The sequence below is a fragment of the Aquarana catesbeiana genome, linkage group LG11 (genome assembly GCF_042186555.1).
Source record: "Aquarana catesbeiana isolate 2022-GZ linkage group LG11, ASM4218655v1, whole genome shotgun sequence".
Taxonomy (NCBI): Eukaryota; Metazoa; Chordata; class Amphibia; order Anura; family Ranidae; genus Aquarana; species Aquarana catesbeiana.
The window spans coordinates 282,514,766-282,539,626 of NC_133334.1; the positions used below are offsets into that span (position 1 = coordinate 282,514,766).

Sequence of the window (24,861 nt, forward strand, 5' to 3'; positions counted from 1 at the left end):
TTTCCTGGTGATGTTATTAAATGGACAGGAAGTGAGGAGTCGTCTCTCTAACAAGGAAACATTGAATACACTTTTTTCTTTCTTTCTTTTGTTTAGTAAATTCAGGAGCCTCTGCCAGCTGTTTATTGTTCTCTGTGTTGCCACAGACACATAAGGTTTTCTCAGTTGATTTGTGTAGCTGCACAGCGGGCCGTCTCTGCAGTCTGGGAAAAGGAAAAAGATTGCAAATTAAAGCCAGACTCCAGCTAGGAGGAAAAAATGGCGTTTAGCCCTTCCCCCGCCCTCAGACAATTTTATTTATTTTTTTTTTTTTTTCCAAATTAGGCTGGGTACATACAGATCAACATCAAGTGATTTTGTATGCAGGGATCTCCCCAAGTGCGCTATTGTATTCTGACGGCAGGGACCCCCCCCCTTCCCCCACCAGAATACACTGATCAGTGCTGCTGCCATTGGCTACAAGTGCTGATCAAATTCTGGTTTTCCAGCAGGACTGGACGACTGGTCATTCGATCAGCTTCTGTTGAACAGACAACGGTACTCACCTACTGAAAATCGTCCGGTTCCTGCAGATCCAGCAGAGTCTCAGTACGTGTGTCCCCGGATTTGGGTATCTGTGGCCCAGTTTTATTCGCCTTCATCCAAGTCCTCCTCGTCTTCAGCGCTGCGGAGTGGGGGGATGGGGGGGGTCTTCTAGCAGCACATCCCATCCTGATGACAGGGATGCTACACATTTGCTTGGGGGAAAAAATAGAATCTACACGGCCCTGTGCTGATTACAGAGCAGACGGGGTGTTGATAGCGCGAGGGGTCCCCAACAAGACTGGCCACCTGCAAATTGAGGGGCTGCAGCTGACCGGTCACAGTGAACGATCGTAAGTCCACGATAAAAAGTCAGTATAAATGGTTCTTACAAACTTTACTTTAAAAAAATATAAAATAGAAGACAAAATAATAGATTTTTTTCCCCTCTGACCATATTTCAGCTTTAATTCCTGTAAGCAGTATTCAACCCAAAACCAAAAATGTCACATATTGGAGCTTACCAATCATTCGTTTACTTATGACAGGCTCCCCCCCCCCCCCCCCCCCCCCCTGTTTTCACCTGGTGATCTATCCAGTGACCCTCTCTGGATGAATGGGCACAGCAGACGACATCATTATCAGTCTGGGGGGAGGGGAGTGTTAGATGGGCTTGCAGATTTAGATAGACCAACACATTGAAGCCAAACTCCATCTCACGCTTTACAGTTTTTTTCCTCTTAGGATCAAGATTTTACATCAATAAAAGCTGATCATTGTATGCACCCCTGTCAGTGTTAAATGGTTTGCCTCATCCCTGTAAACTGATATATTCTGCTGGAGAGTTTGTGCTGTGAAAAACAGACTTACTGGCAGGATGACCAAATGAAAATAGAAGAAACACTAAAAAAAGAAAACTAATGCAGCCATCACATCTAGGAGTTGGTAAGCTATATTATAAATGTTTGCATTTGGGTTTGAAGGGGTTGCAAAGGCAGAAGGTGCATTATATGCATTAAGATGAAAAAACCTTCTGTGTGTAGCAGGTAGCAGCCCCCCCCCCCTTAATATTTATCTGAGCCCCATCTCTCTCCAGTGATGTCCATGAGTGTCTTATCAGTCTGGGACTCTTCTCCTGATTGGCTGAGACACAGCAGCGGCACTATTTGCTGTCAAAGTCAGTCAGCCAATCGGGGGAGAGAGGGGGCGGGGCTGGGTTGGGGCTCCGTGTCTGAATGGACACACGGAGCTCTGACTCAGGTCGGGTGCCCCCCCATAGCAAGCTGCTGGTCTATGGGGGCACTCACCAGGAGGGAGGGGCCAGGAGCACAGAAAAGGGACCTGAGAAGAGGAGGATCAGGGATGCTCTGTGCAAAACCATTACAGAGGAGGGAAGTATAACATGTTTGTTATTTAAAAACAAAAAGAATGAGACTTTTCAGTCACTTTAATACCGCTTTAAGTATGAGATGGCTTTTTTCTCAAGAACTTTTGTAAAGAAATCCCCTAATGATTGTGTAATGTGTTCCCTTCTACAGGTAAAGCTGATGGAGATTTGATGACACAGAAGAATCGTATCTCGGAGATCCCTGATCCTCCAGCCACCACCAATGTCTCTGCTCCTGCCCCAACTACCTCTGCGCCCTCCCGGGCCTCCACGGGCCGGTCCTGGGGTCATCGTAGGTCTTGCTCTGATGAGGTTCAGAAACATTGTGGCTTTCCCTCCCCAGAGGTTTTTCAGATGCTCAGAGCGGCCGAGGCTCAAAGCGCCAAAAAGTATAACTGATGAACCTGAATCAGTACTGTAAGAAGTCTGTAGTGAGCAGTTCATTGGTGAACTGTGTGTCCTTTATCCACAGGGAGCTGACACCCCTGCAGGAGGCCTCCATACGGAACCAGAAGCTCAGAGCTACATACGAAGCTCGTCTCTCTAGACTGGACCCAAGGCAGGCCGCTCAGAAGACCTCCCTGGTTAGTGGCCAAATATTACCGGGTCTGGTTTGTGTTACACAAAACGGCTGGAGTAATGCTGGATATCGATGGATGGAATGGAATTCCTCTATCAACCTGCTTGTGTGGATGGAGGAATCCTTCTTCTTCCTTTTTTTTTTTTTCTCTCGTTCAGCCTTCTGGCTGAATGGGGGAAAAACAGAACCCTCTATGGCCAGCTTTACACTGGCATTGTCACCAAGTGTTGTTTTATTCAGTCACAATCTATAAAATATATCAGAAGACAAGAGGATAAAGCAGGTTGTGAATCAAACCTCTGCTCTTTGAAGTCTTAAGGCTCGGTTCACATAGGGGCGACTTGTCAGGCGACCTAGTCGCCTGACAAGTCGCCTCCCGTTCTGTGCTACGGAACCGTTCTAATAGGAGCGACGCAAGTCGCTCCGACTTAGAAAAAGGTTCCTGTACTACTTTGGGGGCGACTTGCATAGACTTCTATGCAGAAGTCGTTTTGCAAGTCGCCTCGGAAGCCGTTTGCAGGTCGCCTCGCTGAGGCGACCTGCAAGTCGTGCCGCCCCTGTGTGAACCGGCACTTAAGGTTACACGTCAGCGACTACAATAAATCTTTGATGTCTTTTTTTTTTTTTTTTTGAGGAATCACTTAAAGGGGTTGTAAAGGTAGAATGTGCATTCTGTGCATTAAAGCGGAGTTCCGCTTAAAAAAAAAAAAAAAAAAAAAAAAAAGAAGAAAAAATTAAAAGTCAACAGCTACAAATACTGCAGCTGCTGACTTTATTAATCGGACACTTACCTGTCCCAGGGTCCAACGATTCAGGGGAACGAAGCCCCGCTGGTTTCCCCCTCCTCTCTGCGGCACCAACATTGTCCCTGTGGGTGCCTGGCTGTGGCTTCACAGCTGGGCATGCACTGCGCATGCGTGAGCCGTGCGGCGCGCTGTGACTGGCCGGGCAATCATCTGGGACCTGTGACGTGTCCCAGATGATTGAGGAGAAGGAGGGGGAGGGGTTAACAGACTTCCGGAACTGCGGAGACCCGGGAGGAAGTTGGAGCTGGGTGCCTATAAAAAGAGGGTTTCCACCCCCCCAAATGTGGCATGTCAGGGGGTCACCTTCCCTTAAAGTGGAAGTTCCATTTTTGGGTGGAACTCCGCTTTAAGAAAAAAAACCTTCTGTGTGTAGCAGCACCTCCCTAATTACCTACTTGAGCCCCTTCTCTCTCCAGTGATGTCCACGATCTCCTCAGCCATGCAGGACACTCCTCCTGGAGTGGCTCCCACGGCTGTCAATCAAAGTCAGTCAGCCAATCAGGGGATAGAGGAGGCGGGGCCAGGTCGGTGCTCTGTGTCTGAATAGATACACAGAGCTCTGACTCGGCTTGGGTGCCCCCTGTAGCAAGCTACTGGCTGAGGGGGCACTCAGAGGAGGGAGGGGCTGGAAGCAGCAAAAAGGGACCAGAGAAGAGGAGGATCGGGGCTGCTCTGTGCAAAACCAACTGAACAGAGGAGGGAAGTATAACATGTTTGTTATTTTAAAAAAAACAAGCCTTTTCAATCGCTTTAAAGCAGAACTTCACCCAAAAAGGTGAGGTTCCGCTTGTTTACATCACCCCCCCCGCCACATTTGCCACTTTTTGGGGTAACGGGGGTGGGTACCTGGTTTTGACACATCCCAGGTCCCAGAAGACTGTGGGACCATTCACAAAGCGCAGTGTGGCTCTCGCATGCACTGTAGGAATCCAGCTGTGAAGCCTCGAGGCTTCACTGCCAGTTTCCCTTACTTAAGATGCCGGTGCCTGCACCTGAAGCCGATTGAAGAATCGGCTTGGGTGAAGATATCGCGGGATCCCTGGACAGGTAAGTGTCCGTATAATAACAGTCAGCAGCTACAGTATTTGTAGCTGCTTGCTTTTATTTTATTTTTTTGGGGGGGGAGACTGGAGCTCCACCTTAAACTACCAATACATTTAGAGCTGCACAATTAATAATTAAAAAATCGCGATCTCGATTCAATCCCCCTACGATCTATATTGCTGAGTTTGCCGATTCTTTCATACAACAAGTGGAGAGACTATCTGCTCACTCAGCTGTAAAAAGAAAACATGTGGGCAGTCTGTCAAGTTTAGAATATGAAACATTGTAACTAACCTTCCTTCTTAGATCAAAGGGATACACTTGTTTGTAAAAAAAAGTCCAGGCAGTCTGCCAAGTTTTCAACAACCTGTAAATGCAGGAAGTTTAACCACTTAAAGTCTAAATCTTTTTCTGACGCTTCTTTCTTAAGTTAAAATCAATATTTTTTTTTGCTATAAAATTACTTGGAACCCCCAAAAATTATATATATTTTAGCAGAGACCCTGGGGAATAAAATGGCAATTGCTGCAATATTTTATGCCACACTGTATTTGCCCAGCGGTCTTTCAAACGCAATTTTTTGGGAAAAAAACACACTTCAATGAATAAAACGAAAACGCTGTGAGAATTGTGAGAGAATCGTGATCTATCTTCTAAGCAAAAAAATCGCGATTCTCATTTTAGCCAGAATCGTGCAGCTCTACAATACATATGGATCGAAATTTGACTGTTTCAGCAGAATCCGGCTAAATTTCAAATTCATATATGGGCATTATGATTGTACAGAAGTCGATCTACCAATTGACTTCTGTACAACTGCCCTGTTGAGGATGCATGAAGGTGAAAAAACGCGAGCCTTCACAACCCCTTTAAACATTTTTTTTTATACAATTCTCCTTTAGGGGGGTGTGGCAAGGGGTGTGTCTTATGCCTACATACTTTTGCTCATAGGTTCCCTCATTCCCATCTCAGAAAGTTGAGAGGTGTGCATGGTTGAGTTCCTGCACCTATTATCTGAGAAAAAACGGTCCCTAATGCCGCATACAGACGAGCGGACCTTACGGTAGACTTTGTCCGGCGGACTTTTCGACGGACTTGCCTACACACGATCAACCAAAGTCCGACGGATTCGTACATGATGACGTACGACCGGACTAAAACAATTACGTTGATAGCCAGTAGCCAATAGCTGCCCTAGCGTCGGTTTTTGTCCGTTGGACTAGCATACAGACGAGCGGACTTTTGGACCAGACTCGAGTCCGTCGGACAGATTTGAATTCATTTCTAGGTCCGTCCAACTTTTGAGAAAAAAAAGTCCGCTGGAGCCCACACACGATCGAATTGTCCGACGGACTCCTGTCCGCCGAACCAAGTATGCCGTAAAGTCCGCTCGTGTGTACGCGGCATAACTCACATTGATACATACATATACTAGGGCCAAATTAGACCAGAGCCAATTAACCTCCCAGCATGTCTTTGGAGTGTGGGAGGAAACCGGAGAACCCGGAGGAAACCCACGCAGGCACAGACATGCAATCTCCAGGCAGGTAGTGTCGTGGTTGGGATTCAAACCAGCGACCCCTTTTTGCTGCTAGGCTAAATTGCTAACCACTACACCACTGTGCCGCCCATGATGATGATTATGAGATGTTTGTGTGACCTCTCAAAGTTTAAAAGCATAAAAAAAAAATAAAAAAAAAGGAAGCTGCGCTGATCTCAGCCGAATCGCACAAAGCACCAGCCTCTGCGCTGTTGGTGTGAAGCAGTCCTCACTCCACCAACAACTGCGAATCATCGCCCTGGACCGGCTTCCTGATGGTGACAATGGTGGACCATGCTAGCACAATCTGTATTGACATGGCCACTTGTAGTCTTCACCAGGGGTGCGGGTGAAAGGGGTGGCAACACAATAACACAATGGAAAGACAGTTGTCACCCCATAGCAGGCAGTTCCTGAACACAGACCTCCTATGTCAGGATCGCCAGGTATCTTTTAACCGCTTGCCGACCAGCCGCCGCAGTTGTACTGCGGCAGAATGGCACGGGCAGGGGAATTGCTGTCATATTACGTCGCTCCTTAAGGCGGCCACTAGGGGCGCACGCCCGCTGCTCGTCGCCGGAGCTGATGCGAGTTCCCTGCGGTCTCGATGACCGCCGGGCTTCCGCGATCGCTCGTAAACACGGCGAGAACCAGGATGTGTGTGTGTGTAAACACATAGTTTCCGGTTCTCTGAGGGGAGATGTGACAGATCATCTGTTCATACAAAATATGAACAGCGATCTGTCATCTCCCCTAGTCAGTCCCCTCCCCCCTTCAGTTAGAACACACACTAGGGGACACAATTAACCCCTTGATCGCCCCCCTAGTGTTAACCCCTTCACTGCCAGTGACATTTTTACAGCAATCAGTGCATTTTTATAGCACTGATCGCTGTATTAATGCCAATGGTCCCAAAAATGTGTCAAAATTGTCCGATGTGTCCGCCATAATGTTGCAGTCATGATAAAAATCGCAGCTCGCCGCCATTACTAGTAAAAAAATAATAATAAAAATGCCATAAATCTATCCCCTATTTTGTAAACGCTATAACTTTTGCGCAAACCAATCAATATACGGATTTTTGCGTTTTTTTTTTTTTTTTTTAATTACCAAAAATATTTAGAAGAATGCATATCGGGCTAAACTGAGAAAAAATTTGCTTTTTTTTTAAAAAAGAAAATGGGGATGTTTATTATAGCAAAAAGTACAAAATATTGTGTTTTTTGTTTTGTTTTTTCTTTCAAAACTGACGCTTCTTTTTTTTGTTTATAGCGCAAAAAATAAAAACCGCAGAGATGATCAAATACCACCAAAAGAAAGCTCTATTTGTGGGGAAAAAAGGATGTCAATTTTGTTTGGGAGCCACGTTGCAGGACTGCGCAATTGTCAGTTAAAGCGACACAGTGCCGAATTGCAAAAAGTGCTCTGGTCGGGGGGGGGATTTCGCAAATTTTAAAAGAATTGAAAACTACTTTTGTTAAAATAAGATTTCTACAGTTTGGGTTCAGCTCTATTTCGGAGATTTAAAGCAGATGGATGTTGTATAGTGGATGGTGTCACACGGCTTGTAACGGGATACATTTTTTTTTTCTTCTCTAGACGTTGTCACTTCAGCGCCAGATGATGGAGAATCTGAAGATCGCTAAGGCTAGGGAAGAGACGGTATCCTTCATTGTGGGCGGAGTCCACTGATCTGTTCATTTGAATGATAAAGTTTTCTAGTGCTAACAATGGCCTAAGAGATGCTAATTCCTTAACCTCCACCCCCCCTCCAGCTACATAGGAAGGCAGAGGAACGCAAAATCAGACTGCAGGAAGAGTCAGACAGGTAAACTAGAGATGCTTCTTCGAAGGATGTGCCGATACATCATATCCCTCTTTCCGTGTGTTTTCTGCAGACGCTTCTTCAGAAGAGAGACCCTGACACCAGAGCAGGAGGAGCAGAAGAGGCTGTATACCGCCGTGCTGGAGTACGAGCAGGACCATGTGAGTACCGCGCATTCCCCCATATAACCTCCTGTAGACGTCAGCCAGGGCTTCACCTTCCCAAGTCACTCTGGTGATCCTCAGCTTTCATTTTGGGTGGAAGCAGACTGGTCACGTTTTCCAGATATATCCTCAGAGTTAGTGTGCCTGACTAAAGCTGTTGCTGTTTATGAACTCATTGGGAGAGATTTACTAAAACTTGAGAGTGCAAAATTTTGGTGCAGCTGTGCAAAGAAAGCAATCGGCTTCCGCTCCCGTTCACATCACAAACGGTGCGATGCCAACTTTGCGGCACCACACTGATTTCCAAAAGTAGTTCCTGCACTACTTTTTGGGGGCAACTTCAATAGATATCTGTGCATGAACACCGCACAGATGTCTTTCAAGTCGCCCCCAGAAGTCAGACTGAAATGCGGCTTTGAAATCTTGCGAGTTCAGATGAAGTCGCACGATTTTAAAGCCATGTTCACTGTGAACGAGGCCTCCAGGTTTTATTGTCAAAGCATAATGAAATAAGCTGAAGTTAGAAGTTGATCGGCTACCATGCACAACTGCACCAGATTCTGAGTGCTCCAGTTTTAGTAAATCTCCCCCCCCACCCCCCCACCCCACCTTTCCCAAATTAGTTCTACCTAAATGGCTGGAAAAGATACACTGGGGTTGATTTCCTAAAGGCAAATAGACTGAGCACTCTGCAAGTTGCTCCAGAGCTTACTAATTGCGAGGAAGCTCTGCGGACTTCAATCGTCAAATCATGTGCAAGCAAAAATACATTTTTTTTTTTTTTTTTTTTTTTTAATTTTCCTAGCATGTGATTGGGTAATCTTTGCAAAGTGAAGCTTCCCCGTCTTTACTAATCTCTGGAGCAACTGCACTTGCCGAGTGCACAATCTGTTTGCCTTTAGTAAATCCACCCCTCTGTCTCTTGTTTCTCAACACTGAAATTGGGAAATTGTGCTTTAGAATGTAAAAAGGTCAGTCCCATCCAAAACTGGGGGTATCAGTAGGTTGACTCGCCCTCTTATACCTTTTTAAGGTCTCTTGCGGTAAGAATTCTGCCCCCACACTGTCTTTAAAATGTTCACCTTTTTTTTTTTTTTTTTCTTCTTTTTTTTCTTTTTTGTTTGTTTGAAAAAAGTTTTTTATTTTGCACAAGAATAATAATCATGCAGAGCATCGGATAGGTGTTACATCAACATTATTGAGCAGCAAACACACATCAGTGCAAATATTGATCTTCCCTAAGACCCCTTTCACACTGGGGCGGTTTGCAGGTTCTATTGCACTAAAAATAGCGCCTGCAAACCGACCTGAAATAGCCTCTGCTGTGTCTCCAGTGTGAAAGCCCCGAGAGCTTTCACATTGGAGCGGTGCGCTAGCAGGACGGGAAAAAAAGTCCTGCTAGCAGCATCTTCGGAGCGGTGAAGGAGCTCCTGCGGTGGTTTTTAGCCCTTTCTCGGCCGCTAGCGGGGGGGAAAAACCGCCCCCGCTAGCGGCTGAATAGCGCAGCTAAAACTACGGTAAAGCGCCGCTAATAATAGCGGCGCTTTACCGCTGACGCACCTCCTGCCCCAGTGTGAAAGGGGCTTAACTAAGCCATTCGGATCTCTGTCCCTATCCCGCAATGCAGTGTAGTAGCTTTTTTATTTTTTTTTTATTTTTAAACCAGTAATTAAAAACAATAGGAAAAGGATAAACCCCCCCGGAGGGAAAAACAACCGTGCCTCTCTACTCCAAAGGAATGTTCACCTTTTTTGAAAAAATATAAATGGATACTAACACCCTACAACGTCCCCACCCCTCCCCCCCCAGTCCCCGCTGCACTTACCTCCATGGCTGATACAGTTTTAGCATCCACGCAGCCCGGTGCATTGTGCTGTTCTTCCTCTTGTCTCCCTAGGGACGCCAGAACAGATCAGAGCATTTGAAATGGGCCGACACCGGCCCGTGACTGCGCCGACCAATCAGAACGGCTCTAATCTGTACCGGCATCCCTAGAGAAAGAAGAGGCAGAGAACCATGTTTTTTCAAACCCCAGGACCACCGCATCTGTCTGCGTTGATAGTGAGACTGTATCACTCACTGAGGTAAGTGCATTGGGGGGGGGGGATTTGTTCCAATAAGGTGAACTAACACTTTAAACCTATAAAGAAGGCATCATTCTCTGGACAGCTGGATTCTTAAAGTGATCCGGTCGCTATGATGAAAAAAAAAATAATGCGAGTTTGGAGCATGCTTTAAAGAAGCAGCTGAATTCTGACCTCCGTCGCTTGCAGCAAGTCTGATCTTCTGATTTCTTGCACAGCAAAGAGTGCCGCTGCTATTCGGCACTTCTGAGTGTTAAAAAAATGGAAATCTCACAGGTGACTCCATTGTGTAGGTTTATGTTGATTCCAAGACACTGGAAACCCCCGCCTGGCTCCTTCTATCTTGTTTAACTTGTAATGAACTCCTAAGTGATTGAATTAGCATGTCCCCTGCTGGGTGCTGGGAGTCCTCATGCTGGTCTTTCCATCACTTCACACTGATTCGGAGGTCAGTCAGAGAAACACAGCGCTCAGCAGGAGACGGGCTGTCCCCTCGCAAATGCTGAAAATCTGTGATCTAAATCATTGCCCACCGGATGGGTAAAATGTTCACATTCTGCATCATAATGACAGAGTTGCCTTTATTGATCCTTCTATTTATAATGGATCCATAATGACAGCCAGGGCCGGGACAAGGGGTGGGCAGGAGGGGCGGCTGCCCCTGGCGCAATGGTTTATTACAGGGGTGGGGGCACCCTGACCCTAACCCTAAGGCAAAGGGGGGCACAGTTTGGCATCTTTGCCCTGGGCGCTGGATGACCTTGTCCCAGCACTGATGACAGCTACTGTAGACACCATGAATTGTGGAATTGGGGACAATATTAGGCCCCTTTCACACAGCTGGTTTGTTGCAGCCGCCGGATTCCTGCTAAGAATCTGCAAATTCTTGCTGATCGCATAACCCGGTCATTCCAGCAGCAAGTGGCCGCTGACAGACTTCCATTCGTTTATATAGGCTGAGCAGCCGCTGATCGCTAAACCCGGTCATTCCAGCAGCAAGAATTTGCAGATTCTTACTGCAGTAATCCGGCGGCCGCAGCAAACTGGCCCTGTGAAAGGGGCCTTAGGGATATTTTTCCCGCTGTTGTCCCCAACATATAAGACACCAGCAGCATTCGGGGCGTGTTCACACTTCACTACATTTCTAATGCTTAACAAATGCTCCTATAGCGTTAGTTTGGGCTTTAGACTTTACTTTTACAGCCATTTATGTTGAGTTAAAAATGCTCCCCAAACGCCCTCTGGGCAGTTTTGAAGCCTTTGATGAGCGTAAAGGAGCATTAGAACCGCTTCACAAATGCCTCTTCCATTACAGGAAATAAACTAATCTTAATGCCCCCCAACCGCCCCGCAACCACCCCGCAACCACGCTGCAACTGTCTGCCAGAGCATTGTGAAGCGTTACCAAAGACTTGAATGGGAGGCGTTGAAAGGCTTCAAACGTCTCCTGACTTGACATGAGATTTCAATGTTGAAGCGACGCTATTGCTTCATGTTTTGATAGTGTGAACAGCAGTGTGTTCTGTCCATTGTATCATTTGAGGGGCGTTTTTAACGCCTCTCAAACACTTTTTTTTTATTTAATGTTAGTGTGAACTTAGCCTAGATTGTTACCCACCAAAGTATTGTCTTTGTTGGCCAAAATCAACATCTCATTTACTCCTAATTATATTATTTAGGCCCCGTGCAACACAGAGTGATTGAACACCCCCCCCCCCCCCTGGCAGGAGAAAAGCAGCGTTATAAACACCCCTAAAGCTGCATTTTGCAAACCTGCTTAGGCGCTCATTTATTTCATTGCTCAGAATATCAAAGGATAAATTCACCATTTTTAACATGTTACACCCTGAACATAGGTTGCTGTAGCTCCAGCCCTCGCAATCCACCACACACACACACACACACACACACACACACACACACACACACACACACACACACACACACTCCCGCCATGCAGGGCTCTGACATTCGTTCACAGAGTTCTGTGAATGTGAAAACTACCAGTACCAACATCCTTCGGCTTGTAGTTCTCAATGAGCTATCGGGGTGCTGTTGAGCGCTGTGATAGTCCATTGATTCTTCCTGCCAGTGTAGAACTGCTTACCCGTATGATGTACTATGTACGGGCAAATCGCTCACACTGAGGGTCTGTAGGAGTCCTGTATGGCGCCTGTGATCTGCTGACCATGGGTGCGATGCTTTCTGGGGTCCTACAAAAAAATTTTAAAAATGCACATTTTATACCTGCAAAAAATGTGCATTTATGTTTTGAAGTGAACCTCTCCTTTAATTTATTCTGGCCATTGAAATTAATGAACACTCAAGCCCAAAATGTGGCCAGTGCTTTGATGTCTTTACACACATTGAGGCACGTCGGGTGTTGAGGCACGTCGGGTGTTGAGGCACGTCGGGTGTCTTGTTTTCTGCTGAAATGTTCCTCTCCTAACGCTCCCAAAACCACCAATCTAAGCGATTTTTTTTTTTTTTTTTTTTTTTTTTTTTTTTTCTGCTTCCTAAACGCTTGAAAATGCCTTTAGTGTGAATGGACATATAGGTTGACATGGAGGGCCATTCAGAGGCAGAGGGAAAAAAAAAAAAACACTCTTAAAAATGGCTTTATTGGCACACAGTGTGCATTAGGCCTTGAGGCACTTTGTCTAATTATTACAATCCCCTCTGTTATATGAAGCTGTGTGGCACAGTGTCACAGTTTTATAAAGATTATGCAACGCAAGACCTTATTTCAGAGCGCTGCTGTGCCCCGATCTTAGGACTACAGCGGAGGGGGGGGGGGGGAGCTGAGGTCCCCCCCCGACATCAGCCAGGAGGAGAGCGACAGGAGGTCTCGTGACCTACCACCGCTCTTTTTCCCCGATCTGAGGACTACAGTGGGGGGGGGGGGGCACTGAGGTTCCCCCCTCTGACATCAGCCAGGAGGAGAGCGACAGGAGGTCACGTGACCGCACAGCGGCGGTTTGAAATAAGGTATTGCGCTGCATCAGTTTTTATAAAACGAAGACGCTGTGCAACACATCAGCACTGGCTCAAAAGCTGACAGGTAGGCAGAGAGGAGAGCAGCAGGCTGACAGAGGCAAGTAAACTGACCGTGGATCTGCAGCCATGATTACTGTGGTCTGACACACAGGGGGGCACAGGAACAGGCAGGATCAACCAGGTATTTTACAGCATACAGAGGGACAAATGACTCTGCACAAGCACCATGCTGTATAAGTTTTTTATTTTTTTAGGGTTACAATTGCTTTAAAGTCAAACTTCAGCCAAAACATTTTCTTGAAGTTTTGGGGTAGGGGAGGGTTAGAACCTCTGTTGAGTTTTTTATTTAATGGAATAATTTCCCCTTGTTTTCTGTCCTGTGGCACCCTGCGGTGTCACTTGGATGGGAAGGTCAGATCTTAGTTATTTGGATGATAATGTGTCCGGACTTCAGCGTTCCCAGGAAGTTCTGCCCAAGGATGTGACACTTCCTGTAAGCACTTGTGTATGTCTATTCATGTGTATTGTCACTGTGCTTGTTTGGCATTTTCTTTTTCCAATTTCCATTCTTCTTGTTGGAGTTATCTGAGGAGCACAGCCTTTGTTTTCATTCCCCCCTTTTTTCTTTTTTTTTTGTAGTGGTGGGGGAATGAGATGAATTTTTCATCTTGGTGTTGCTGATCCCCTCAAGACTCCTTTAGCCACTTCCTGTCTACATGCATGTGCTCCAGATCATTGCTCTGATAATGAGAATGGTGGAGCGTGTCTGTGTCATGTGCGTGGTACAAAGGGAGTTCTGGTTCCAGGGCCCTCAATAGGTCCTGTGCAAAGGGCCACTCCCAGGAGACATGCGGAGCAGTTTCTTCATGGATGATACAGAAGGGGGGCAGTGCCTGTTAATTGCACAGGATCTACTGTATGTCCTCAAAGGCTACACCCCTTGGATCGACATCCATGCGAGATCTTTGTGTGTTACCGACAGTATCACCAGGTGTATGTAGAGGCCGAGAAAAATAAATCTAATGCAGTCACCACGTCTAAGGACTCGTTAGCTGCAATATATTACAAATCTTGGGTTCTTAAAGGGGAGGTTCAGGCCCCCCCCCCACTGAAAAAATAAAAATCAGCAGCTGCAAATCCTGTAGCTGCTGACTTTTAATACCTGTCCTGGAATCCAGCATTGTCGGCACCCCAGCTGATGTTTCCATGCCGCCGCCTTGCGTCCTCACAGCCGGTTCCCTTCTGTAAATGCACGATGCACACTGCTCTTTGTGAATGGCCCAGTGGAGGAGGGAGGGGGAGGGGGGGCCGTACTTCCGGGGGACCTCGCCACATCTCGCTGCAGCCAGGTCTCCCAGAAGTGGGGAGGAAGCAGATAAGCGGAGCTTCCCCTTTTGGGTGGAGCTCTGCTTTAAGCCCATAGGACGTCATACAGTGGCGGCTGGTGGTCATTTTTTTTTGGGAGGGTTGGGGGCGGGAATCAGTGCACTCACCGACCCCCAATCGGGGAACGTCCGATCAATATCCGATCGTGTGTACGGGGGATTACTGTGTGAAAGTAGAGGGAAAAAAAGAGTCAGAGAAAAGGAAGTCTAATGAAGCCACATATAAGGACCGATAAGCTGCAATATATTAAATCTCGGGCTCTTGAGTTTAAATAGACTTTCAGGCCGGGTTCACACTGGAATCGGCTGCGGATCGCACAGGAACGCCGCGCGTCCCCATTCTGCAGTTCAGGGACGAATCGGGGGCTGAATCTTTGGCTGAACTCGGCCCTGAGACAGAGCTAAAGACGCACAGCGTTTCTGTGCAGTGCGCTCCGCAGCCGCCCCAGAGATATGTGAACCGGCTCCATAGAGAGCTCCATAGAGAGCCGGTCACAGTCTCCTGCTATCCGGGGGAAACCCTCATCCACATAGGTGAACCCGGCCTTCAATGATAGTGATCAGCTGATAGAGATCCATTGTGGCGATCGGTATCACTCATTGTGTGCATGTCATTCAATTTTTCTTATTTCACTCTCTAGGGATGGACATCGACCTGCAAGCAGAAGATAAAGAGCAACGCCAACGACCCAAGCCTGATATCCAACTACGTTTATCAGATATTCAGGTATTCATCGTATTGCTTAACATTTGCAGGATGTCAGTAGCAGCCTAAAGCTGGCCATACATTATACATTTCTTTTTTTTTTTTTTTTTTTTTGTTAAACCAAAAAAAAAGTGCAGATTCCCCCATCCACCTCCAAATCTCTCCCGCAGAGCTATTGTGTTCTCCCAGCGATGAGCCTTCCCTGCCGTCAGGACACAGTGATCGGTGTTGCTGGCTGTAGCTGGCGGCACCGATCGTTCGGAAAAACCCAACAGACTGGCTGTACAGAGTCCCATCGACTTCTATACAACCAGGGGGCCCCATACATGGATACCTGGTCCCTGCTGAACCAGTCAAACTTCAATCCATGCATGGCTGGCTTACATCTTCCAACTTCAGCTCTCTGATCTTTAACCACTTCAATACCAAGGACGTCATATGACGTCCTTGGCTTTGAGCAGGTATATCTGAATGATGCCTGTAGTTACAGACATCATTCAGATATTGCCGGTTTCAGCCGGCGAATCTCTACACCATAGGAACGATCATAGCGGCCGTTCCGCCGCTTGATCGTTCCTATGGGAGGCGAGAGGGGACGTTCCCCCCCCCGCCACCCACCGGTGCCTGCTCCGACTCACCGTTGCGATCGGTGAGGCGGAGAGTGGATCCGCCGGAGCCGGATGTAGATCATAGAGATTTCCGGCGGACCAAATGGTCCCCGGAGTCTCTATGATCGTCGGAGGCCGGGCGCGGTGTTATGACATCACGCCCGGCCTCTCCATTCAAAAAAACGGCGCCGCTTCGGCTTGGAAGCGGCGATCGTTTTATTTATTTTTTTTTAATTTCAGGCTTCCCAGCCTAGTGGTGAGATATGGGGTCTTATAGACCCCATATCTCACTATTAAGAGCACCTGTCATGTTATATTGCTATTACAAGGGATGTTTACATCCCTTGTAATAGGAATAAAAGTGATCAATTTTTTTATTTTTTCAAAAACGTGTCAAAAAAAAAAAGAAAATATATGATTAACAATAATAAAAAAAAAAAATTTTTTAAAGCGCCGCTGTCCCCGTGTGCTCGCACGCAGAAGCGAACGCATACGTAAGTCCCGCCCACATATGAAAACGGTGTTCAAACCATACATGTGAGGTATCGCCGCGAACGTTGGAGAGAGAGCAATAATTTTGGCCCTAGACCTCCACTGTAACTCAAAACATGTAACCAGTAAAAAAATTTCAAGCGTCGCCCATGGGGATTTTTAAGTACCGAACATTGGCGCCATTCCACGAGCGTGTGCAATTTTGAAGCGTGACATGTTAGGTATCTATTTACTCGGCGTAACTTCATCTTTCACAAAATGCAAAAACATTGGGCTAACTTTACTGTTTTGGTTTTTTTTTTTTAAACACAAAACAGTTTTTTTCCCCAAAAAAACGCGTTCGAAAAATTCCTGCGCAAATACTATGTGAGATAAAAAGTTGCAACAACCGCCATTGTATTCTCTAGGGTCTTTGCTAAAAAAAACATATATAATGTTTGGGGGTTCTATGTAATTTTCTAGCAAAAAAATGATGATTTTTACATGTAGGAGCAAAGTGTCAGAATTGGCCCGGTATTGAAGCGGTTAAGCAAAAATCTACGACGCCTGCGATGCATCTCCCCGAATATGCTAATCGGATGGTATTCACAGAGCTGAGCTCTGTTGTGGCAATAGTCTCTCTCCCACTAAGTAAATGTGAGGAAGTGAACAAATAAAGTGGAGTCTTTACCCCCCCCCCCCTCCCCCCCCACCTGTGGATAAACAAAGGAAGGTAGCTTGTAATGTAGATGAAAGCCGAGGCACACAGCCCATCTCATTTGAAGATCTGCATAAACTATTGAGTGCAAAGTACAGCTTGTGAATTGGATAAGCAGCAGTCCTGCAGCTGTGTGCCACTAATATACACAGTGCATATTATATGACACTAAGGACTTCTGTATACACTGCATACATGTCTGCATGAGAGACAGGACCCTGGTATACATGCTATACAGTGCCTTAAAAAAGTATTCATACCCCTTGACATCTTCCACATTTTGTTACAACCAAAAACGTAAATGTATTTTATTGGGATTTTATGTGATAGACCAACACAAAGTGTCACATAATTGTGAAGTGGAAGGAAAATGATAAATGATACAAATATGTGAAAAGTGTGGGGGGAGGGGCATTTGTATGGCGCCCCCCGGAGTCAATACTTTGTAGAACCCCCTTTCTCTACAAGTCTTTTTGGGGATGTCTCTACCAGCTTTGCACATCTAGAGAGGACATTTCTGCCCATTCTTCTTTGTAAAATATCTCAAGCTCTGTCAGATTGGATGGAGAGCGTCTGTGAACAGCAATTTTCAAGTCTTGCCACAGATTCTCAATGTGATTTAGGTCTGGACTGTGACTGGGCCATTCTAACACATGAATATGCTTTGATGTAAACCAGGGATATGCAGTTAGTGGACCTCCAGCTGTTGCAGAACTACAATTCTTATAAGGCATAGCAAGACTCCGAGATCCACAAGCATGACACCCAGATCAGAGGCATGATGGGACTTGTAGTTTAGCAACAGCTGGAGGTCCGCTAATTGCATATCCCTGATCTAAACCATTCCATTGTAGCTCTGGCTGGATGTTTCGGGTCGTTGTCCTGCTGGAAGGTGAACCTCCGCCCCAGTCTCAAGTCTTTTGTAGACTCTAACAGGTTTTCTTCTAAGATTGTCCTGTATTTGTCTCCATCCATCTTCCCATCAACTCTGACCAGCTTCCCTGTCCCTGCTGAAGAAAACCATCCCCACCACATGATGCTGCCACCACCATGTTTCACAGTGGGGATGGTGTGTTCAGGGTGATGTGCAGTGTTAGTTTTCCCCACACATAGCGTTTTGCTTTTAGGCCATAAAGTTGAATTTTGGTCTCATGTGACCAGATCACCTTCTTCCACATGTTTGCTGTGTCCTCCACATGGCTTCTCACAAACTACAAACAGGACTTCTTATGACTTTCTTTCACCAATGTCTTTCTTCTTGTCACTCTTCCATAAAGGGCAGATTTGTGGAGAACACGACTAATAGTTGTCCTGTGGACAGATTCTCCCACCTGAGCTGTGGATCTCTGCAGCTCCTCCAGAGTTACCATGGACCTCTTGGCTCTTCTCTGATGAATGTTCTCCTTGCCCGGCCGGTCAGTTTAGGTGGACGGCCATGTCTTGGTAGGTTTGCAGTTGTGCCATACTCTTTCCATTTTCCGATGATGGATTGAACAGAGCTCTGTGAGATGTTCAAAGCTTGGGAGATTTTTTTTATAACCTAACCCTGCTTTATACTTCTCCACAACTTTATACCTGACCTGTCTGGTGTGTTCCTTGGCCTTCATGATGCTGTTTGTTCACTAAGGTTCTCTAACAAACCTCTGAGGGCTTCACAGAACAGCTGTATTTATACTGAGATTAAATGACACACAGATGGACTCTATTTACTAATTAGGTGACTTCTGAAGGCAATTGGTTCCACTAGATTTTAGTTAGGGGTATCAGAGTAAAGGGGGCTGAATACAAATGCCCCCCCCCACACACACACACACACACACACACACACACACACTTTTCACAGATTTATTTGTATCATTTATCATTTTTCTTCCACTTCACAATTATGAGCCACTTTGTGTTGATCTATCACTTAAAATCCCAATAAAATACATTTCCGTTTTTGGTTGTAACATGACAAAGTGTGGGAAATTTCAAGGGGTATGAATACTTTTCAAGGCACTGTAATACGAATATATATTGAAAGCAACCTTTTTTTCTGTAGGTGTGTGCTATTCTCTGGTTCAGTTTGTATATTGGTCTTTATAGCAGTACCAACCTTAGAAATGTACAGTATGTTTAGGGTGTGCCCCCCAACCCTTTGTTTGCCACACATGAATGGTCTCAGGATAAATGACACAGGACTGATGGTCACCTTTTCTTCTCCAGACAAGGTGTTTTCCGGATTGGCCAAACAATGGGAAAGGGGCTTCATCAGAGAAAATGACTTTCCCCCAGTCCTCAGCAGTCCAATCCCCGTACCTTCTGCAGAATATCAGTCTGTCCCAGATGTTTTTCCTGGAGAGAAGTGGCTTCTTTGCTGCCCTTCTTGTCACCAGACCATCCTCCAAAAGTCTTCTCCTCACTGTGTGTGCCGATGTCCTCACACCTGCCTGCTGCCATTCCTGAGCAAGCTCTGCACTGGTGGTGCCCCGATCACTACCCCCAACCCCTCCCCTCTGCACTGGTGGTGCCCCGGAACCCGCAGCTGAATCAACTGTAGGAGACGGTCCTGGTGCTCGCTGGACTCTTTCTTTCTTTTCCAATATTTTTATTCAGAAAATTTTAACAAATACAAAATCGACATTTACCTTCTTAGTATAAAGTATTGGTACAAGTGACAAGTCGGTTACAACACAAATTATCTTGTATACATTTGAGGTTTTATGTATCCTTGTCCTTATTTTAGGTATAAATAGTAAAGACCTCAACCGAAAAAATGTAAACAAAGATAGAAAATAAAAAGAGGGAACCTCCTCTAGTTGGTACACAAATGTGCTTCATCATGTAATATGGGGAACCGCGGGGGGGCGGGGGCTCATCTCCCTCCGTCCCCTCCGCTTGGTGTAACCATCTGCTCGCTGGACTTTCTTGTGTGCCCTGAAGCCTTCTTCCCAACAGTTGAACCTCTCTCCTTTAAAGTTTTTGATGATCCGATAAATGGTTGATTTAGGTGCAATCTTAGTTGCCTGTGACTCCCTTTTTTGAGCAAAGCAGTAACGACTCTACGTGTTTCCAGCACGTGTTTCCTTGCAGGAACCCATGGTTAACAAAGGAAGAATAATGATTTCAAGCACCACCCTCATTTTTTTAAAGCTTCCAACTCAATCAGCATTACAGAGTGATTTCCAGCCTTGTCCTCATCAACACTGAGTTAGCGAGAGAATCACTGACACGTCAGCCGGTCCTTTTGTGGCAGGGCTGAAATGTAGTGGAAATGTTTTTTTGGGGGGATTAAGTTCATTTTCATGGTAAAGAGGGACTTTGCAATTAATTACAATTCATCTGATTGCTCTTCATAACATTCTGGAGTATACGTAAGTTCCATCATAGAAACCGAGGCACCAGACTTACGAATTAATATTTGTGTCATTCTCCAAACTTTTGGCCACAACTGTATGTCTGCATGCGAATCGGTAACCCACTAGGCACTGCATAAGTGTCTGCATGAGAAATAGGATTTCCTGACAGTACCAGCTCTTTTACTATGCTCTGAATTTTCTTCCTGGTATCTGAAACCCGGTCTGGAGCGTCATTTGTACTGAAAAGCTGCATAAAGTAAAATTCAATGCGTTGTACATCAGAATTAATCATCACCTGTGCCTGCATCCGTCCCTTTCACTCTCCTCTATGGTGTTTTTGGGGTTGCTGGTCAGTAAATATTTTAAAATTAATTTAAAAAACGTAACTAATTCTTGTTTTATTTTTTTTCCTTGTATCAGCACCCCAGATCATCCGATTGCCAAACTAGTCCGGCATCTCCAGTGCCAGATTTACAACCGCCTATACCCGATCATCAGCAAAGACCCGTCTCGGGAATCTTCATCCTCCGGTCACCGGTCACTCCCTGCAGAACTCGTTTCCTTCCCGGCCCCCGAGGGTCCTAAACTGAAAAGCTCTCAGAGTCTGTATTGCCTCCCCAGCAGCCCCCGGCTCTCCATTCAGCACAGCTTCTCTATAAGCGAGGAGCTGCAGAGCCTCGAGAAAAGTACAGATAGCCGCAATGACGACTTGGGCAGCAATGACATTGAGAGCTCCTTTGAGGACCTAGAACATTACTTTTCTCCTTCTTGCCTCCTTGGACCTGTGCCTCTGGTGGGATTGTCAGCTTCGCAGTATTTAAATACGGTGGTGAAAGAGATCCACAACGCCAGAGGTAAGTGCTGAGAGAGTCCAGCCTAGAATAAGCTCAACTCCAGGCAAATACACACAGCCATGTTGCTCTGTATTCGTTATTGTACTATGAAATGTGTTTTTGTTTTTTTTGTGTTGTTTTTTTTTTTTTTGTTTTTTTTTTTTTTTTTAACCCTGCAAGGTAAAGCTATAATGTGCTAGTACTCGATGCATACTAGCACATTACGTGACACTTACCTTAGAATGAAGCCTTCCAGTGGCGAGCTGGCTTCCATCTCCACTCAATCACTGGCTGCATGTACGGTAAATATCTTCTAAACGGCACACATTTAGGAGATATTTACAGTACCTATAGGCAGTAGTGTATCTAGGTTTTGTGCTGCCTTAGGCCTGACTAAACTCGTGCACCCCCTAATTTACATATGGCCCACCCCTTTCCTGTTAGGTCCACACCCCTTGCTGTTTAAGACCCGTCCTGAAATTTTTGAGTGGGGACACTAGTTTTGAGGGCCGGGGGGGGGGGGGCAATGGATTCCCTTAATTTGCATAGATTTCCTCTCACTTCCTGTTTGGCTATGAGGCAGGATGTGAAGGGAAATCTCTGCAATGGGACAGGGATGGTAAAAAATAAACTGACAAGGGCCATAACCCTCCCTTACTCTATCCAAAATGGAAAAAAAAAAAAAAGTGTTGCCTATAGTTCTACTTTAAGCACAAATTACTGATAATTTCATGGAGAGGACTAGGAAGCTATAACCATGCCAATGGCGCAGCAGAAAACATATAGCACAGTGAGGAAGGTTTGTGGTCCAGGATGAGAGGACAGTCAAAATTAGAAGAGGCGCCCCCCCCCCCCCACAGTTGTGGAATGCCAGCCGCCCGCATACCTGAAGCAGCGCGGCCACTTTATGGGGGCGCTAGACTAATTTGCCTCTCAGCCCAGTCCGCCCGGTAAGACTGGAGCTACACTAGCGCAAGCCCGGGGGGACTCTTTCCGTGCTGCGCCCCCTGCAAAGTGCTTGCCTAGGTCTGGGCCTCGTCGGCCTAGGCCAGGACACAGCGTTGCCTATAGGTAAGCTCTTCCAACCTGGCCTGTTGTAAAATGACGGCTGGGCAGGAGCACTGTTGTTTTGGGAAGACGTCCATATGACGCCATCCCAGGATCGGGCCGCGCTTTGGCGCGATCTGTCACCAGCCGTGTCTAGCAGTACCATGTGACCGCTCTGGCCAATCACAGCAGATCACATGACCGCTGTACACAATGAAAGGCTTTGATCCATGCCTTTTGATTGCGTACTATTGTGATGAGCTCTGTGATTGATCACAGTCATCACATGGTCCAGACAGGGCCAATCACAGCTAATCACAATAGTAAACACTGAGTAATTTTCATCCAGAAAAAAATGGTTGCTTATAACTGTAAAATGCACAGTTCTAAGCAATCATAGTGAGTAAAGAAAAACAAATCCTGATCACCTCCCCAGAGTAGTACAATGTTAATGTGGTAACATTGTATTGCTCTGGTCACTGTATGAATAAAAAAAAAATAAAAAAATGTAGTAAGAAAAAAAAAAAAATTACAAATTTTTTTCTTTTCTTTTTTTCTTTTTACATACTGTCACCGGTCAGTGTCCTTGATCACCGCCACACCAGTTATGACACCGTACTGCACTGGTGACAGGATGTAAAAAAAAATGTAAATATTGTGAAAGATTTTTTTTTTTTTTACATTTCTTTACTTTCCAAAAAATGTGACAACAAATGACAACTTCCAAAAACTCGCCCATGCCTCTTACTAAATACCTCGGACTGTCTACTTTCCAAAAAGGGGTGATCTGGGGGGGTATTTGTACCATCCTGACATTTTTGGGCCTCAAGAAATGAGATCGGCTGTTGGTGCATCCGGATTGATCGATTTTCAGATATATATCCCATAGTTTGTGGACTCGATGACTTTCCTACAAACTAAATAATAGACACTGATTTGAGTTATTTTCACCAAATAAATGAAGCAGAATATATTTTGGCTTAAATTTATGAAGAAAGATTATTTTGGCCTTTTTTCATTTATTTTGCTAAAAAAAAAAAACCCAAAAAAACCACAGTGGTGATTAAATACCACCAAAAGAAAGCTCTATTTGTGTGAAAAAATGATAAAAATGTCCTATGTGTACAGTGTTGTATGACCGCGTAATTGTCATTCAAAGTGTAACAGCACTGAAAGCTGAGAATTAGTCTGGGCAGGAAGGGGGTAAAAGTGTCCGGTATTGAAGGGGTTAAATACAAACAATGTATTGACTTAATATCAGCCTTTTGCAATACCTGTACAGCAGAGCTCATGCTGGGATTGGCAGGAGCACCACAAGCAACCAGTCGTGTTTGGTGTAGTGTAAGTAGCATGTGGATAGGAGGGAGGAGAGAGCAGAGTGACAGAGATGAGCTCATCAGTCTGTTATTGCTCTGGTCACTGTCCATTCACAGACTGGGGGAAAAGATGGGGGGGGGGGGGGGGGGGGGGTAAGACCTGTAGGTATTACTGAGCTGCAGCAGAAGGAAATGAGGTCTCCTGCCAGATAGGGTTGCTATGTTACAGAAATGTGTAAATCTTATAACTGGATGTAAAGAAATAAAATTGGTTTTGCAGGTAAAACTGCACTCACATCTGTATGTTATCTGTGTGAATAGCCGGCTGTCTGGATTTCAGCTTTAGGCTGTTCACCCGGGTAGAAAGAAATCCTGGAGTTCTGCAGCAGAAAGAGGAGAATCTGTCTACAATCCCCGCCACCCCCCCGCCCAATCCGGCTCGCGCTCTGGCGGACATCAAACCGGCACTTATCCCATCTAGGTTGCGGCGGTGGGCTCCTGTGTCCTCTCCTCCCCCTCTTCTGCATCACGGCGTCCTCTCCCGCCATGCGTCTCCTCCTCTTTCTTAGGCGTCCAATAGGATCGCCTGTCCTTTCAGCCAATTGGGCGATGGGTCTGAAGACCCACTTCCTGATTGGCCAGGAGGAGGATCAGTGTGGCATTAGCGAACATTAATTCGCTATTGTCACACAGCTGGGTGGGCTCGGAGCACAGCGCTCTGCACCCAGAGCCCACCCTTTGAAGCCTATTTAGGCCTCTGGCTCTAATCACATGCTTAGAACTCTCCCCTCCCCCCAACTGGAATCCATGGTCCGGTGCCCTGTATGTAGAACAGGGGGCCCGGGCACATGGATGGGGGGGATGCCGCCCGTGCGCCCCTAAAGGATGGGCCGCCACTGCACCCAGGGGAGATTTTGCTGGAGTGCAGAATCTGGTGCAGCTGTGCATGGCAGCCAATCGGCTTCTATCTTCAGCTTCTTCAATTAAAGTTTTGAGAATAAACCCTGGAAGCCGATTGGTTACTATACACAGCTGCACCAGATTCTGCACTCCCCAGTTCTTGTAACCATCCCCCATACAGTATGTTTGCAGACACGTGGTAAGTGTGACCCAGTATATATTTCTCTATAATGTGATTGATCGGTGATATTGATGTTGGATAAGCTTGTCCTTTATTACATAACTATAGTGTGACTGCTGGGGAAGTTCTGCTGAACACTTCACATGTACCTCCAGCAGAGGTCAGCACAGAGTATATAGGAATACACAGAGCGCTCTACATAGATTTGAGGTCAGACAGAGGGGGTGACGGTGTTACATCTGCATGGCGTGACAGCTCTGGATTTCTGTCATGAGGAGAGGAAAGTCTGGACTCATCTGCATTTTCCAGTGTCCTAGTCAGCAGTCTGCTTCTCTCCAGCAGAGATCGTCGTCTAGAGAAGTCTCAGCACTAGACGTTTACATTAAAGGATAAGTTTACCTTTAAA

At 46.0% G+C, this 24,861-nt stretch overlaps 2 protein-coding genes across 2 annotated transcripts in view; one reads left to right on the top strand and one right to left on the bottom strand.

Moving 5' to 3' along the window:
* Window positions 1–24,861, bottom strand: part of LOC141112859 (VPS9 domain-containing protein 1-like) — a 74,774-nt gene that overhangs the window by 37,331 nt on the left and 12,582 nt on the right. Inside the window, 1 exon segment of the mRNA XM_073605960.1 lies at window positions 15,841–15,869. Within this exon segment, the coding sequence (XP_073462061.1) occupies window positions 15,841–15,869 (29 nt within the window).
* Window positions 2,061–21,032, top strand: LOC141112858 (VPS9 domain-containing protein 1-like; the record flags this gene model as incomplete). Its single annotated transcript, XM_073605959.1, is given in 7 exon segments — window positions 2,061–2,298; window positions 2,382–2,493; window positions 7,479–7,541; window positions 7,655–7,707; window positions 7,778–7,865; window positions 14,976–15,061; window positions 20,599–21,032. Coding segments are annotated over 7 exon segments (1,074 nt in total), but the record flags the coding sequence as incomplete, so codon positions are not given.